At 46.0% G+C, this 18390-nt stretch overlaps 1 protein-coding gene across 7 annotated transcripts in view; it reads right to left on the bottom strand.

Moving 5' to 3' along the window:
* Positions 1 to 309: 309 nt before the first annotated feature.
* Positions 310 to 18390, bottom strand: part of C5H2orf76 (chromosome 5 C2orf76 homolog) — a 62556-nt gene continuing 44475 nt past the window's right edge. For 3 of the 7 annotated variants that reach the window (XM_085688340.2, XM_085688345.2, XM_085688342.2), the window contains 2 exons: positions 12513 to 12594; positions 310 to 459 (listed from right to left, as the gene is read on the bottom strand). In XM_085688340.2, coding sequence (XP_085544466.2) covers positions 347 to 459; positions 12513 to 12594 — 195 coding nt within the window. In that variant the 3' untranslated portion in view covers positions 310 to 346. Of the gene's footprint in view, positions 464 to 12512; positions 12595 to 18390 lie in introns of all 7 variants that reach the window. The other 4 variants (XM_085688341.2, XM_085688344.2, XM_048443803.3 and 1 more) reach the window with 2 other exon arrangements.

The following is an 18390-nucleotide window of genomic DNA, read 5'->3' on the forward strand; positions in this document are numbered from 1 at the left end:
TGGGCACTCTTCCCGCTGAGTCACACTCCCGACCCTAAGATGGGACACTTTTATTTCTGGCTGTGAGCCTGGCCTTTAACGGTGGAGCCATCTCTCCAGCCCAGATGTGCTACTTTTAAAACAAACATTTATTTCATTTTCATTCACATTTCAAAACATTTCAAGTGCTTTGCTTATTTTAGAACAAGAAAGGAAAGAAGGCAATGGAGGGAGGGAAGGAAGGAGGGACAGGAGAAAAGGAGGAAGGAAGGAAAAGAAGAGAAGAGAACGGCAAAGAGAGACCTCCACAGGGAAGAATCAAGCTGAGGATTAATTTTTTAAAGCTTTATTTGACAATTCAAAAAGCTCACTTGTGGAAGAAGGGACCTGAAGGTGTGCCGGCACGCTCACCAGGATGAGGCGGGATTAGCCTTATATCTCTCATAATCTTCGCCGCAGAAGAAGGCAATTTCAGTCTCACTGGCTGAAAAGAAGCACGGGGAAGGAGAGAAACAGTATTTTAATGTAAAACTAGGTTTTGAACAAGTATGGAAATCCGTATTACCCTGGTCTGCTATCATGGATGTTGAAAATGAAAAGACAAAGTGGCGGCTGGACTGCATAACTCTCCATCAAACCAGCCAGAAGCGTCAGTGTGGCCAGAGCAGATTAAAACTCAAATAATTCAAAGACAAAAGGAAGAGTGATTCATGATAGTGAGACGGTTACGGAGCCTTCTACCGAGCCTGGCAGCCTGAGTTCAATTCTCAGAGCTCACACGGAAGGAGAGATCCTTTCAAGCTGTCCTCTGACTTACACACGTGCACGCACACACACATGCACGCTCACACAAATAAGTGCAATCTAAAAATTTGAAAACAATCTCCTTAAAATCAAGAGTTAACACAAGAGTGAAGATTTTCAAGAGGTACCTCCATTGCTCATTTATATCCCTGGAAAATAAAAAACCTTGATCTCTTTCAAATAGTTCCAGAAGGGAAAGGACTCCCTCTGCCCCCCGAAATTAGCCCGTAGGTATAATAATTTAATACTTGGAGGATCAGTAGAATATTTTACAGATCACTTTACATTCTCCCTCATGACCCATCAAAATATGTGTCTGAAGAAGTTAATTTTTGGCCCCGCTCATGATTAATTCATGAGGCTTCAGCAATATGCAAAGTGAAAGACACAAATTGGCTTCTATGCAATACCTTCAAATGCCTCTAATTATTCACGGGGGAAATGGCTCAGCTAAAGGACCCACAGAAGTTCAGGGCGGCCACGAAGCTTTCAACCTAGCGGGTCAAGGACTCTGTCTTCTAAAACAATAAGTCAGCAGCATTATTAATTCAGATCTGATGGAGAGCCTTCCCATTATTAAACATGTGGTTCTTCAAGGTGTTGGCACCCACAAGTTCCACACTGGTGTTTTAAAATTAAACCACGAGTTAATACAGTCTGCTCGGCTTTCACAGAAGGCAAAAGGGCCTTCCAAAGCTCAACAAGAAAACAGACGTGATTATTCGTAATGAATACTGAGCACTCAATTAACATAGGCGCTCCGAAGAGACAAGGAAAACTCTTCACCCCAAATAAATAGGATGAGGAGTGCAGAGGATTAGCACTGGTCTGCAGCAGTTGGCTCTAATCTCATCATTAGATTCTATCACAAAAGAATGAAATTCAAGAGATTAGCATGACATTTCATTAAGAATGGTTTTATTGTTTGCAAGAATATCATATGTAGTATCTCTCTGCCATAAATTACCCTGTGCTCTCGAGAAAATAAACAAATATTGAGAGGAGAAAAACGATATGACCATGTTCACGGATCCTTGGTCCAGACATACTACATCCACGGGATTAAATTTAATCCAAGTGGTTGGTAATTTGATTGGGAACTCTCATGGCATTGAGCCTGGGTGGGGGGAACCGCAGAGAGAAGCTGAGAATCAAAGACGGGCTGGAGATGAGCCTCCCTCAGCCAAGAGTGGGTCGGTAAGTAGTTCAGCATCTCGGCAAGTTACCACATTTCAAAGAATCAGCTGACTGTAACAAGGGGGCTGGAGGGGTTGGGAGATGACTCTGTGGGGAAGAGCACCTGTTCTGCAAGCACGGAGACCTGAGTTCGAATCCCCAGCACCCATGTAAAAGCTGAGCATGACTGTGTACATGGGGTGGAGATAGGAGGATCCTGAGAGCAAACAGCCTAGCGGAAACAGTTCAACAGTGAAACTGTGAGTGTCTAAGTCAGTGAGACCCTGTCTCGAGGTAAGAGAGAGAGTAACAGAGGAAGACACTGGGTGTCCTGCTCTGGCCTCCACACACATGCTACAAACACATGAGCACATGCAGGTGTGGCTACAGAAAACCTGCTATTCCAAGGGAAGGTATGGGGCACTAACCTTTGCAAAACCACAACAAAACGTTATTTCTGAAGGGAAGCATACTCGGCAAGAGTCACCTGACTGAATCCTCCCTCTCATCCTTCTTTGCTTTTTGACAAACTACAAATGATCTAATCAGAGGGAAGACAGGAAGGACTGGGGAGATGGCTCAGAACTTCAAAGCACTCTCTGTGCAAGCAAGAGGCAGCACGTAAAAGGCTTAGTGTTGTCACACATACCTATAAGCCCAGTTCTGTGGGAGGTACAGAGCCGGAACTTGGTGGCCACCACCCTTGCTCCAGGTCTTACAGAAATGAAGTGGAGACAGAGCAGACACCCGACGCCCTACTGTGGCCTCTATGAATGCACCTCCATACAAGCACGCTACACATAAGCACACATACAAAATAAAGCACAAGACAGCTGTACCCTTGGCATAGGGGCATGCCCAAAATCCCAGCACTGTGGAGGCTGAGGCAGGAGGATCCAGGCATGGATTACACAGAGATAACTTGCCTCAAAAAACTCCAGCCAAACAAACAAACAAACAAACAAACAAACAAACAAAAAATAGATTTTAGACTTTAGCAACATAGTTTCCAAGTGAAAGGAATAAAGGTTTTAAAAACCTGGATATCTTTTGGAAATATCTGAGAGAATGGGTTCATGTACTTAAAATTTTTAATAATTTAAACAGCAATTACAAATGACTTTGTTTTTGAGACAAAGTTCTCTGTAGATCAAGTCTTTCCTATGTAGATGTGGTTGACTCTGAACCTCTTATCCTGCCTCTGCCTCCCAACTGCAGGGGAGACAGACGTGGACCACCATGTGCAATGCTGGGGCTAAAGCTGGGGCTTTGTGATGCTCAGCAAGCACTGTCCCAACGGAGCTGCATCCCCTCCCGCAAACGATTACGACCACTATCGAGTCACTCTCTCCACCAGTATCCCGTCAACTTACTCCCCGAGTTCTATTTAAAACAGTTCTTTAAGCACGGCAGAGAAGAGTCAGTAGGAAGAAGGCAACTGGCTTTAACTTAAAAGTGTACAGTACAGTCTGTGCAGAGGTCTCGGCGTGGGAATCTGGAGAGAGTGAGATCTAAAACCTGCTGTCTTCACTATCGAATAAAACCAAGGAGAGCCCCCCCCCCCCCATACACTGTGGAACCTCTGAATGCTGGCATGCCACTGTAACATGAACCAGGACATCCAGGCTTTGGATATAACATTAATAATTTGATAACACTTCTAAACAGATTTCACACACTCATTCACTCACACATGTGTGCACACACACATACATGCACACACATCTTTCATGGGAGATTGATAATTACTTCAATTAAGAGAAAGAATAATCTATTCTAACACTGAAATCTCAAGAGAAATTAAATATAGTTTAAATACTCCTCTGACCTATTGAAACAAACTTCTCAGCTATCAACAAAGACACACTACAAGTTCTCTATCTGCATTTCTGACTTTCTGCTGTGACTTATGTAGTCTGAGAAAAGCTGACATGTGTGTGCTTTGGGGGACATCCAGGACAGATTGTCAAGTGATGATAACAGTATGTTTTTGCTTGTTTTTTTTAAATTAGTTCTCAGAGCAAAGTGAGGTGAAAAGAAAAAGCCTCACTCTCTCTCCTGCTCCAGGAGTGTTTTATCCTTTCTTTTTTATGTATGTGAATGTACACGTGTGCACATATATGTGTGTATGTGCATGTAGAGGCCAGAAGTCAACCTTAGGTGTCACTTCTCAGATATTATACACCTGGTTTTTGAGATTTAGTTTTATTTATTTTATGTGTACGGGTTTTTGCCCATATATATATATATATATATATATATGTCTGTGCACAGCATGCATACAGTGCCTGTGGAGGCCAGAAGAGGGCGTCAGAGCCCATGACACTGTAGTTAAGGGTGAGTCACTCACTGAGCCACCATGTGAGTGTTGTGATTGAACCTAGGTCCTCTGGAAGAGTAAGCAGTGTTCTTAACTGTTGAGCCATCTCTCCAGCCCCCACCTGGTTTATGAGGTGGGGTCTCTCATTGGCCCATGAGAGTAGGCCAAGTAGGTAGGCCGGCTGGCCAGCAAGCCCTAAGGACCTGCCTATCTCCTCCCTCCCAATGCTGGGATTAGACGAATGCTCCATCACACCTAGCTCTGTTACATGGATCTGAGGGACTTGGATCCACATGCTCACAAAACCCTAAGCTTCAAATCCTCCAGAGCAGAACTTACAGCTGAGGGCTACTTCTAAATTTTATCAGTGGAGGCAGAAGTGAAAGGGAATTGGTCTAGACAGTTGGAATCTTCATGTCATGCTTGCTTTGAATGTCTGTATCGGGCTGGCCACATAAATCAGCAAACAACACATCAAAGACAGCACATACTGAGACATCTGAGCTTCCATACACCAGGCACATGGCTGCTTGGAGCTGGAAAGGTAAAAACATCTATGCAGTGGAGTGCAATCCAGCCACGAAAAAGATGGAATCCTAACATATATAGCTATACGCATAAACTAGAGGGTGTTAGGAGAAGGATACGCCAGCCACGGAAGATGAGTACGTGTGTCGTTCACTCCTGTGTGAAAGCTAAACTCTACTTTTTGAGAATGGAGGGATGGCTCAGTGGGTAAAGATCTTGTTGCCGTGTGGTGGATCTCTAGCACCCATGTAAAAAGCCGGGCATGGAGGTCCGTGTCTGCAGCCCCAGCACTCAGGGACAGGAGGCAGAGGCAGAGGCAGGAGGGTCTCTGGAGCTCATGGGCCAGTCAGCCTAGACGAGTTCCACGGTCAGTGAGATCCTGTCTCAAAAAATAAGGTGGTGAAAGGCAGTGGTGACACACGCCTTTAATCTCAGCACTCAGGAGGCAGAGGCAGGTGGATCTCTGAGAGTTCGAGGCCAGTCTGGTCTACAAAAGCTAGTTCCAGGACAGGCTCCAAAAATTAAAAATTAAAAACCAAAAATTAAAAAAAAAATTAAGGTGGAGAACACTTGAGTTGGGTATTCAGTGATGACCTTTGGTCTTCACATGAACATTCACACACACGAACTTATACCCCACTGTGCATTCTGAATCTGTTTTGGAACCCCAGCCAGCATTACTGAATCCAGATGCCACTGTTACAACCACTAATATGAAGTCACTGACAGGACAGTGACACAGAAGATAAGAACCAACCCCAGGGAGCTGTGGGGATATTACAGAACCAGGCTGGCGAGAGGCCTTCCCCAGATGAGCAGCGCTGGTGTGGCCCACTGTCGCCGGCTTTAACGTCTCCCAGTAAAACACAGCCTGCTCTGTGAGCGGCACCAGGCCATGAATCCTGAGCAGAACAGATCCAGGGAACAACAGTAACACAGGGAAAAGTGAGATGTATAAAATAGTACTGCAAAGCTCGCGTGCTTTTCTTTCTGAGGTGAATCAGTCCACGAGACTTTAATTATTAAGAACAACCTTCAAGTCGTGTAGGTTAAATGTCTTGGTGAAACTCCCTCCTCCTTCCCCAGAAGTAAACTGTACTTTTCCTTCAGATGTGTGTTGTGTAGGTGTGTGCAGTATTTGCATACATGTGCACACAGAGGCCAGAGGAGGATGTCAGCGTCCTGTTCCCTTACTCTCCACCTTGTCCCTTCCAGAGGGTCTCTCACTGGAGCTACGGTGGCAGTCGGCAAGGCCCAGGGATCTCCCGTCTTCATCTCCCACAGCTCCAGGGTGAATGTGTACAGCCATGCCCAGCTTTTTATATGGGTGTTGGGGATCTGAACTCAGGTCCTCATGCTTGAGCCACAAACACTCTTACCCACTGAGTGATCTTCGCAGCCATAAAACAAATCATTTTATTTATACAAGCCCACCAATAAAAATGGGTGCTACTGTCAGGAATATACCATGGGGTGGTATATACTATATATTACTGTGTGAGTATACCATGGGGTGGTATATACTGTATACTGTGTGGGTATACCATGGAGTGGTATATACTGTATACTATTGTGTGGGTATACTGTGGGGTGGTATATACTGTATACTACTGTACGGGTATACTGTGGGGTGGTATATACTGTATACTACTGTATGGGTATACTGTGGGGTGGTATATACTGTATACTGTGTGGGTATACCATGGGGTGGTATACACTGTATACTACTGTGTAGAATATACCATGGGGTGGTATATACTGTATACTACTGTGTGGTGGTATATATTGTATACTACTGTGTAAAATATACCATGGGGTGGTATATACAGTATACTACTGTGTGGAATATACTGTGGGGTGGTATATACTGTATACTACTGTGTAGAATATACCATGGGGTGGTATATACAGTATACTACTGTGTGGATATACCACAGGGTGGTATATACTGTATATTACTGTGTGAGTATACCATGGGGTGGTATATACTATATACGGTGTGAGTATACCATGGGGTGGTATATACTGTATACTGTGTGGGTATACCATGGAGTGGTATATACTGTATACTATTGTGTGGGTATACTGTGGGGTGGTATACACTGTATATTACTGTGAGGAATATACCATGGGGTGGTATATACTGTATACTGTGTGGGTATACCATGGGGTGGTATATACTATATACTACTGTGTGGATATACCGTGGGGTGGTATACACTGTATACTACTGTGAGGAATATACCATGGGGTGGTATATACAGTATACTACTGTGTGGGTATACCACGGGGTGGTATATACTATATACTACTGTGTGGATATACCGTGGGGTGGTATACACTGTATACTACTGTGAGGAATATACCATGGGGTGGTATATACAGTATACTACTGTGTGGGTATACCACGGGGTGGTATATACTGTATATTACTGTGTGGGTATAGCGTGGGGTGGTATATACAGTATACTAAGGTGTGGTATACCGTGAGGTGGTATATACTGTATACTAAGGTGTGGTATACCGTGAGGTGGTATATATACAGTATACTAATGTGTGGTATACCGTGAGGTGGTATATACTGTATACTACTGTGTGGACTGTACCGTGGGGCCCCAGGAAAGCGGAAAGTCTACAGAGGAACAGAGTCTTGCTCTCTTTTCTCAGTTCTCCTCCCAGGCTTTCTTCTCCAACTCCTGCAGAAAGTCAGGATGACACATTTATCACACTGGCACTATTCCCATGGCAACTGGCTGTGTAGCAGACTGACAGCTCTTTAGTGAGATCAAGGAGTGAAGGGGGAGCGAGTGCTGACTTTGAGTTTTCTCTTAAAGCTCCCTGAAGCCTAAGCAGATGCAGGCGGGAAGGAAAATTCCCTAGAAATATCACACTTGACAACTCGGTTCCCACTTGTAATTTGTTGCTGCTCTCGGGGGACCTTTTGTCCTCCCCCAGATATAACCAAGGCTTGCTCCCCAGACGGCAGAACACAGCTCTAGAAGGCAGAGGAAATTGCTTCTAGGAGGGACCCACATGCTGCCTTGTCAGGTCGTGAGGGCATTCTGGGGATCCCTAGATCACTCCAAGCCCAGAGGTGACCCAGCAAAAATGATCCAGTTTGATCAAAGCCTTAAAACAAGAATGATAAAGTACTTGCCTTGCCAACATCAGGACCCAAGTGCCATCTTCAAGATCCCCTTTGGTTTTTTTTTGGGGGGGGTGTTCAGACAGGGTATCTCTGTGTAGCTTTAGAACCTATCTTGGAACTCACTCGTAGACCAGGCTGGCCTTGAACTCACAGAAATCTGTCTGCCTCTGACTCCTTAGGGCTGGGATTAAAGGCATGCCTCACCACAATCTGGCCAGGGTTCACATTTTTAAAAAGGCCAGATGTAGTGCACACACTTGTAACCCCACGCTCAGAGACTGGACACAGGCAGGTTTCCAGAGCTCACTGGCTGGCTGGTGAGTGATCTCCTCCATATACACCTACGAACATGAACTGTGTACCTTTAATATGGCTATGTATGTGTGCATGTGTGTCTGAGTGAGTATGTACATGCGTGGGTGGGTGTGGCCAGAAAGACTGAAGCTGGAGCTACAGGCAGCTGTGAGCCACCCTGTGTGAGCACTAGGAAGCAGGTTTGTCTTCTGGAAGAGTGTCAGTGCACGGAACTGCTGAGTCATCTCTCCAGCTCCACACACAGGTTTTACATGATGATGACATCACACAACATATCCTTCATCCGTGGGATAAACACCCACATCAGCGTTTCAGACGGGAACATGAAAGGGAACCCTACCGCCCTTCAGAATGGGAACCTGAGCAGGTCTGCTCCTGTAGACTTGGAAGATCCGACAGAAAGTGGTCCCTGACTACAGAGCCTGGGAAGCCAGTGCTCTGGGCAGATGAGCATGAGAAAGTCCTTTCCCACACTATAACCTCCCCAAGGCTCGCCAGTTTTACTTATGACTGCCAATCTTGTAACAACTGCTGCTTGCTCAAGGTCTCCCAGATAGACACACTGGATAGAAGCAGGTTCTGAGCCCCAGTCTTGGGGGTCAGGGTGTAACTCTAGGTTCTTGGCTCTGCTGTGCATACAGCATCTACTGCAGCATGCATTTGTTGCCTAACAATAGCATGGAAGCATTTTTTGACATGCTAACTGTTCCTTCAATCTGTATAGGTTTTCATCTATCTTTTCTGTATTAACTATAAGGTTGTTTGCATGTATGTCTATGTTGTATGTGTATATACATATGTGTGTGTGCATGTGTCTCTTTGTGTGTATGCATGTGTGTGTGTGTGTGTGTGTGTGTGTGTGTAGATCAGAATTTGATATAATAAATCTTCCTTGGTTGTTTTCCACCTTGTTTTTATCTTTAAATTAAATTAATTCTTTCAATTGTGCATACGTGCACGTGCTCAGTGATCATGGAAGTATGAAGAAAGGATAAGAGCTTGAGTTATAGGAAGTGGTAAGCCCAACATGGGTGCAAGAGACAGGATCTCACTGAACCTGGAGCTCATTGGCTGGTTAGCCTGGCAGGCCAGTGAGCCCTAGGGATCCTCCTGTGTCCACCTCCCCAGCACTGAGATAACAGAAGTGGGGCCACCATACTTTGCTGGTTTTGTTGTTTTCTGTCCTCCCTCCCTCCCCCCTTTCTCTTGTCCTTCCTTCCTATTTTAAAGTGAGTGCTAGGAACTGAGCTTGGGTTTTTACCCAACAAACACTTTACCCATCACCTCTCCGAGTCCTGAAGAGCTCTTCAGTCAGGCTAGCAGCCTTTCGTGTGTCGTGTAACATACCTAACACACGTACTCATGGTTTGCCACTTTACCTTCAGGGCTGAGTCTCATTTAGGGTTTACACTGTTGTGATGAAGACTGTGACCATAAGCAAACTGGGGAGAGAAGGGGTTATTTCGGCTTATAGTTTCACATCACAGCCCATCATGAGGGAAGCCACGGCAGGAACTCCAGCAGGGCAGGAACCGGAGCTAAGAGCTGAAGCAGACACCAAGGAGGAGTGCTGCCTACTGGCTTGCTCTGTCTGCTCTCTCTAGCACCCAGGACCAGCAGTTGGAGGTGACACCATTCACACCGAGCTGGGCCTCCCACATTAGCTATCCGTTAAGAAAATGCATCACAAGCTTGCCCACACCAGCCTGCTGAGGGTGCTTTCTCACTTGAGGCTCTTGCTTCACCGAATGACTTTAACTGCATGTCAAGTTGACATAAAACTAGCTGGTACGGTCTCTTTGCTCTTCCCCTCGGCAGCCTCTCTGTAAGGTTGTGAACTAGTGTTCTTATTTGATGACAATGGCTCAACTGGTGAAGACACTGCTGCCAATCCTGCAGTCCTAAGCTCCACTTCCTGGGACCCACGTGGTGGGCGGGGAGAGCCAACTTTCACAGGCTGTCCTCTGACCTCCATGTGCTCACCACAGTACATATCATTAGGTCCCACACATCATACAAAGATGCAGACAAAAAGTAAGTATAAAAGTCTTTTCGAGACAGGGTCTCACTATGTAGCTCTGGCTGTCCTGAAACTCACTCTGTAGACCAGGCTGGTCACCAACTCACAGAGATCTACCTGCTTCTGCCTCCCAAGTGTTTGAATTAAAGGCGTGTGTCACCACACCCAGAAAGTAAAAATACTTTAAATTTACTTTTATATTTTAACAATTCATCTCAAATTTCTTGTTAAATAGAGACAGAGTTAGAGATTTGAAATATTTTTCCTAGAAACTCACATAGTTTTTGGCTAATTAATTTCTTCCCTGTTTATTGCAAGATAAAAACTTTATTACCTCATAGTCTTGTTATAGTTTGCATTGAATTTTACACTGTTTGACTGAGTTACCTGTCCAGTCCCACATCAATACCAGTCTATAATGTTCATTTCAGTGCAGGCTTTCAAAGCCAGCCAGGCTTCCTCACGTTCTAGAAGTCTCAACCAGGCGAGTGCCACCTGCTTTAAGAGCAGCATTTGACACACCAAGCGTCAAGTTAAAAAATAATTTCTCACTGACATAAAAAAAAAAAAACATTCAATACCTATTTGAAGGGTGACTTTTTTCCAAATAACAAAAGACATTCATTTACAGACAGGCTCTCAGCAGACAATCCAGATTGGTCTGGCACTTGCTATGTAACCCAGGATGACCTGAAATACATGACTCCCAGCCTCAGCCTCCCTGTGCCAGGATTAAAGGCATGCACCACCAAATCCAGAAAGATGTCATTGTAATTGTCCCAAATATGATTTTGCTTCCAGAGAACTTGATCATGGAGAAAGTTACAGAAAATAATATAAGTATCAGAGAATACAATTCCTGTGCACAATTCACAAAGACAGAAAAATGTTTTTGAATTTCAAGTAACAATAAATCTACTGTATTCATAATACGAACAGGCACTAATTGTAGCAAATTGTGTAGATTTTAACAAAGAGATCACGTTTACGATTTCATAACCCGCCATTTATTTATGTGTGTGTGTGTGTGTGTGTGTGCATATGCAAGTCTACATAGATGCAAGAGTCTGTGTGTGCAGAGGCCAAAAGAGGACGTCAGTGGTCCTGATTACCATCTTACTCCCTTGAGGCAGTGTCTCTCCCCAAACCTGAGGCTAAGCTGGCAGCCAGCAAGCACTAGAGACCGTCCTAGCTCCAGCCCCCACTCTGCTGTGGTTACGGGTACACACATGGCCACACTCAGTATTTTTTTACAGGGGTGCTGGGGATCAAATTCAGGTTCTCATGCTTGCACAGCAAGCTCGCCTACCTACTGAGCAATCTCCCCAGCCCCTTGACTTATTATTTTAAATCCTATTTCAAGGGAAGGGTCACTGTCAGGAATTCACAGAAACTAACTGAATCCTTTAAAGGTAAAGGATTAAATCCTTTAAATGTGGCGGAAGTGACTTAACAGAAACAGCAGTCCAAAACAACAACAAAACCGTATGGCTCCAGTGTGGCCCTCGCTGCCCACGCCTCTTACCCCTGTACCCGGGAACTTCTGGAGGAAGCGGGCACTGGGACGCTATCCTGCTGTCTAACCACAGAGGTGTGTCCCAGGCAGCGTGTGCCCTCTGCTCGAACTCCTGCTCATATTCACGCACGTACTGAAGGCGTAAGTAGAAGAACACTGACACCTAATGGCCAGGAGATGGGCCACACAGCACTTCTCTCACCTATGGCCAGGAGATGGGCCACACAGCACTTCTCTCAAACAGAACTGAACGCACATTCTAGGTCGAAAGGCTAAATCAGGTAATTTTCCCACTGTACACACCAGGCTTATAGTTAAAATTCCACAGCTTGACGCACTGAGAGTCTTGAGTGAGTATCAGAAGCTGCACTGCGTGTTGTACAAACAACATCTCATTTCATTATTCTACATTAGTTCCACTAGGTCCATTTCTCTCCAACAGCGCCGATGACAGTCGGCAGTTACTGTACTAATAGCCTGTCAATCATTTAAAACGACCCTCACCAGAGTCCCGAGCGAACCCGAAAAGAACCATTTGCGTCCTGCGCACATGCAGACGAATTGCGGTGCCCTCGGTCAACCGATCAGAACGCAGCTCTCTCAGCACGGGGGCGGGGGGACTGCCTTGGGAGGATTTCCAGATACTATCATCCTCACACACAGGCCAGGAGGCCCAGGGCCCTCCCTCCACCCCAGCCCGTCTCACCTACTCCCGAGTCCTTCAGCGTTCTGTCTTCCTTCAGTAGGAGTGTGTCGTCGTCCTCCAAGCCCAACACCAGCTCATTTGTCTAGAGAGAAAGAATCCCCACTTGGTCAGCACACTTGGCCAAGATGTCCTGAAGACCCGAGAGTGGTACTCGGAGGAGCTGAGAAACAGCTCAGTCAGCAAAGTGTTCACCCCGCAGGTACAAAGACCTGCATTTGAAACCCCATGCCTTGTAATCCCAGTGATGGGGAGGTGGAGACAGGAGGATCCCTGGAGCTCACTGGACAACCAACCTAATCAAACAGCAAGTCCCTGGTGCAAAGAAAGACTATCTCAAAAAGGCATGCGGATGGGACTGGAGAGATGGCCCAGGAGTTAGAGCTTGCTGCGCTATCATGAAGACTGGAGTTTAGGTCCCAGCACCACGTCAGGCAGCAGTAACTCCAGCTCCAACGGATCCAAGACTCTCTTCTGGACTCCACAGCCACCCTCCCGCACACGCACATGGACACACACAAATAACAAAGAAAGCAAGATTTTAAAAAGTAAAGTGGGGGGGGGGGGGGCTGGTGAGATGGCTCAGTGGTTAAGAGCACTGACTGCTCCTCCAGAGGACCTGGGTTCAAGTCCCAGCACCCACATGGCAGCTCACAGCTGTCTGTAAATCCAGTTCAAGAGAATCTGACATCATTATACCAATGTGCATGAAATAAAGTTAAATAAAGTTTAAAAAAAAAGTAAAGTGGACAACAATCGACGAAGACATCCAACACCAACTTCTAGCTTCCATATTGCACGCACCCAGCATGTACATGTGTACACACCCATGAACATGCACATACCACACACATATATACACACACACTAATCTAAGCCATGTGACATTCTACTGTGGTAAGGAGACAACAGAGAAGATGCAGAATATAGCCCTACTAAGTGCCAACACTGTAAGCTACACTGCAGACAGCGCTACAAACAGGCTTTGGAAACAAGCTGGGGTTCTAACACAGGGTCCCTGGGTGCCCCGCTTTGTGCACTCAACACTGTAAACTTCTCTAAGCTTCAGTTACCTTGCAGCCACAGAAGGGAAAGTGAGTGCAGCTTCCCCTTTTCCTAGTGTTAAGGAGGATGTGCCCGTCCAGACCCTCAGTACTGAGTAAGCTCTCTATGTCTGCTGTCACCATGTTGCAAGAACCTGTGAAGAATTGCAAAAATGCAGGCCCGGGGCATGTGGCTCATCAGAGATGGAACTGAAGACACATTCTTGACAATGTGACATCTGAGAGAAGCAGACGTGGCCTTAAGTGGCCCCAAGGGCACATATCTAAAACCCATGCCCAAGCTGACAAGGATTTCAGCCTGTGTCTCATTTGCTGTCGTATTTCCAAGTGATTTGGAGAGGTGGCGGGCTCTGTTCTCCAGTGATATCTGCAAATCTGGATGGACATCACTAGAGAGGATCTGGAGTTGTTGTCTCCCCTGACTGACACCTGGAAGTTACTACAGATGGGGCACACAGTACTCCAGCCAATCAGAATTCAGCTGTTTAGTAGTCTACTGTAGTTCCACGGATGTGTGTGCATGTGAGTGCATGGGTACGTGTGTAATGGAGGTCAGGAGTCCGTGTTGGGGGGCTTGCTCAATCTCTACTCCACGGTATTTTTTTTGCAGCAGGGTCTCTGGTAGTTTGAAAGGAAATAGCCCCCAAATGGGAGTGGCACCATTAGGAGGTGTGGCTTTGCTGGAGTGGGTGTGGCCTTGTTGGAGGAAGTGTGTCACTGTGGGAGCAGGTTTGTGCTCAGTTCACTTCCTTGCCAGCACCACGTCTGCCTGCACACTGCCACGTCCCACCATGATGGCAATGGGCTGAGAATGGCCGTGGTCATGGTGTCTCTTCACAGCAGTAGAGACCCTAAGACAAGGTCTGTCACTGAACCTAGAACTCACTGATCAGCTGGACTAGCTGGCATGAGCCCTGGGGAGCTGCCTATCTCTGCCTCCCCAGTGCTGACTACAGTGCTTGTCACCACACCTAGCTTTTTACGTGAGATCTGGGGACCTGAGCCCCAGTACTCATGCTCGCCAGGCAAACACTTTACTGATGAAAGCACAGCCCAAGCCCAGTCTGCCCTATTTCTAGACTCTATGTGAGACAGACTCAAAAGAAAGGTTTCTCCACTGCCCAACAGAAGCCCCACAAGCCAGAGGCCATGTTCCACGGATCATGAACTTCACTCAGTACCAACAGAGGGACCTGAACTCCAGAATACAATCATTGAAAAAAATTCAATGCTTCTTTTTAGAACACAGAATCGAAATACAAAATTCTCCAAGAAGATAAAGAATGAAAATTGCAAAATCTCCTACCCCTGTGCCCCAGCTACTGAGCTGTCCTCTGCAGAAACTACACCTGGCCATGTGTGCTTCCTGACACCATCGATGTATGTCACACATGTGGAGATGTGCAAACACAAATGTACCATGTGCTGTCTTCCAAAGTCTTACTTTTTCTCTCTCTCTTAAAAATATGGCTGTAGGGCAGGAGAAATGGCTCCCTGTGTAAGAGCATTTTCTGTGCAAGCGTGAGGACTCAAGTTCAAATCCCCAGTGCCTTCGAAAACCTGAGGGGGCCTGTGACTTCAGCACTATATGGAGGGTAGAGAGGAGTTGCTGGGGCTTACTGGCTGCCAGCTGAATTCTAGGCTCCATGAGAGACCCTGTGTCAAGGGAGTGTGGTGGAGAGGGACAGAGCAGGACACCCAACACCCTCCGCTGGTTACTGCACACACACATACATACATATACACACAGGGGTGCTGAGCTCCAGCATCCGTGGCTCTGCTTATTATAAATGCCATGGTTCCCCTCCATTTAGGATTATGTCCTAAAGCACAAGATATAAGATAATAAAGAAATAAATAACTCTCTCTCTTAAGCCACTTTTGTCAGGTATTCTGCCACAGCAGAGAGAAAAGTAACTAATTAAACATAAAACAAAACCATACCTTGCCTTCCCTACTGAAGTCAGAATGAAAACACTCCACGGATGAAGCCTGTGGGCAGACTGTGGTGGAGCATCCTGGTACCCATAAAAGGAACAGGTGCCACACTACAGCCTCAGACTTCAATGTGTCAGCCCAATATTTTATGACATTGTCAAATTTTCAAATGCAATAAATGTCACTAAGTCCCTAACCTGAAACCGACCGACACTCTCAGCCACTTGTTCTGTGTCATCTGGGACACATTCATCTGAAAGCTTGAGTTTACAACTGTGCCAACGACTTGAAACAAGAATAAAAAGAAATCAATTCATCAATAAATACTTCACTCAAAACTTGTTAGGGAGAGCCTGTGAAACAGCTCAGAAGTAAAGGCACCTGAGGCCCAGCCTGAAGACCTAGATCTTGTAACCAACATGGCAGGAGGAGAGAACAGACTCCTGGGAGTTGCCCTCTGACCTTCACACATGCACCACAGCATGCACACACCCCCCCCACATGTAATAAATAAATGAAATGCAATAAAGATTTCAAAAATTACAACAATTCCTATGACTGAGACATTACACTAGGTGCTAAGATATGAAGAGGCATGAATAAAAAGGTATAATACCTCAGGGCTGGGACAATCTCCAGTCAGTAAAGTGTCTGCCACACAAGTGTGAGGACCTGAGTTCAAAAGCTGGCCATGATGGTGCAATCCCAGTGTTGGCAACGTGGAGAAAAGATAGAGATAAACCAGCCAGGGTAGCTAAATAATAAGACCCAGGTTCAATGAGAGATCCTGTCTAAAAGATAAGGTTGGAGCCAGGCATGGTGGCATATGTCTTAAATCCCAGCCTCTCGAGGCACAGGTAGGCAGATCTCAGTGAGTTTGAGACCAGCCTGGTCTACATAGCATAGTGAGTTCCAGGCCATGCAGGCCTACATACGGAGAGCAACTGAGGAAGTCATTCAGTGTTGACCTCTGGTCTTTACAAACATGAGCACACCTGTCTCCATACACACATGTACAGAGAGATGCAGAGGTACACACAAACACACACATAACACACAAGTGTGCCCCTTATCCTTGAGCAGTTATATAAGAGTGAGCTCACATTTTCAGTGAGGAGTCTATGGAAGGCCATGGAGGCTTAGGAGAAAAGACACTCCCATCCTGTCTGAGAAGGACACCTTTGGGGGCAGCATCATCCAAACCTCACATGTATTCAAGAACATATGAACGAAAGCACAGAACACATAAACACGTAGCTCTCTTAAGGTCAGAGACACCTTGGAAGTGTGGGCTATGCCTCTGTGGAAGTATCCACCAAGGTTCTTGTGGCCTGAGCCCATGCACAGAGCACCAGTGTTTGCTTCTGGGCCTTTGTTTCTGGTACAGAACTAGAAAGAGATTAGGTTTCCAGATGCCAAGTGGATTCTTTAGTCAAGCTGGGTCTTTAGCACATCCTGTGCCTATTCTGGATAAATGTGTGGGAGGTGCCCCTACTTTGGGGGGGGAGGGTTAATTTTTTTTTTTTTTTGAGAACAGGTCTTTCTATAATCCCAACTGTCCGAGAACTTGCTTTGTACACGAGGCTGGTGTTGTGGGATGCTCTTTCTGTACACTATAAAGATGTGCCCTGCCAATGGTGCCTTCTGATTGGTTTAATACAGAGCTGAATGGAGATAGCTAGGTAGGAGAGACTAGGCGGGGCTTCCAGGGACAGAGAGGAGCACTGGATGAATCTAGGCACACAAGAGACACCAGCAAGACACAGAGAGTAAGACATACAGAGTGGAAGGGAGGTAAATAGCCACGTGGCAGAGGTAGATGAATAGAAACACGGTAATTTAAGTTATAGAGCTAGGTGGGAATAAACCTAAACTAAAGGCCAAGCTTTTATAATTAATAAGTCTCTGTGTCATTATTGGGGATCTGGCAGTCCCAAAGAAAGTCTGACGAGAAAGTTTGTTATGGGCTGGCCTTAAACTCACTGAGATCCCTTTACCTGTGCCTCCCAAGTGCTGGGATTAAAGGCATTTGGCACCATGTCTGGCTATTTCACACTTTATTTTAAAGATATGTTAGTAACAAGTACATATAACTTAGCTTTTGAAATCTTTAAATTACATTTTATTTATTGTGTGTAAGATGTGTGGGTGTGCATCCCACAGCAGAGGTCAAAGGACAGGCAACTTCCACCATGTAGGTCCCAGGGATTGAATTCAGGTAGTCAGGCTTGGCTTACCCTGGACAATCTTGCTGGCCCTGAGCTGGCTTTTGTATGTGTGCGAGGTACGTGCACAAACATGTATTTGTATGTGTGCATGTAAATGCCAGATGTCCAGGTCAGCTACTTTCTTCAGTTACTCTCTGCTATTCTTTCTTTTGTAAAAGCCTTTACTTTGAGTCTTCATGGAGACTTCTCAGGTACACAGAGGAAAGACAGACCTGGTCGCCAGTTAAGACAACCTGGTCAGAAAACATTGATGCCAGGAGCTTCAGCTGGAGCTGAACCTGGGGACTCTAGCCGGCAGCAGTACGAAACAGAGGGAGGAGCGGTGTCCCGTTCTTCCTGCTTATCCACTTCAGCAGAACTCACAACCCTTCTCTAGAGCTGCCATGTCCTCACGGACCTCACAAAAGTCTCCTTCCACCACGCCCTCACTCACACGCTCGTGAGCGAAGCACACTTGGCATCCGTAATGTCAAACCTGTGACCCAGGCCAGTCTGGTCTTGGCACTGTACGGGGTGCTGCTCAGCCTGCACACAGATCACCGTACCTTGTCCAGGTCTCCACCAGCTACCTCGGTAGAAGTTGGCAATTAAAGCAACTTCAAGACAGCAGGTCACAGTCCACATCCAAAATGCTGGTTCACCTTGGTCTCT

Source organism: Myodes glareolus, chromosome 5, assembly GCF_982192425.1.
Source record: "Myodes glareolus chromosome 5, mMyoGla1.1, whole genome shotgun sequence".
Taxonomy (NCBI): domain Eukaryota; kingdom Metazoa; phylum Chordata; class Mammalia; order Rodentia; family Cricetidae; genus Myodes; species Myodes glareolus.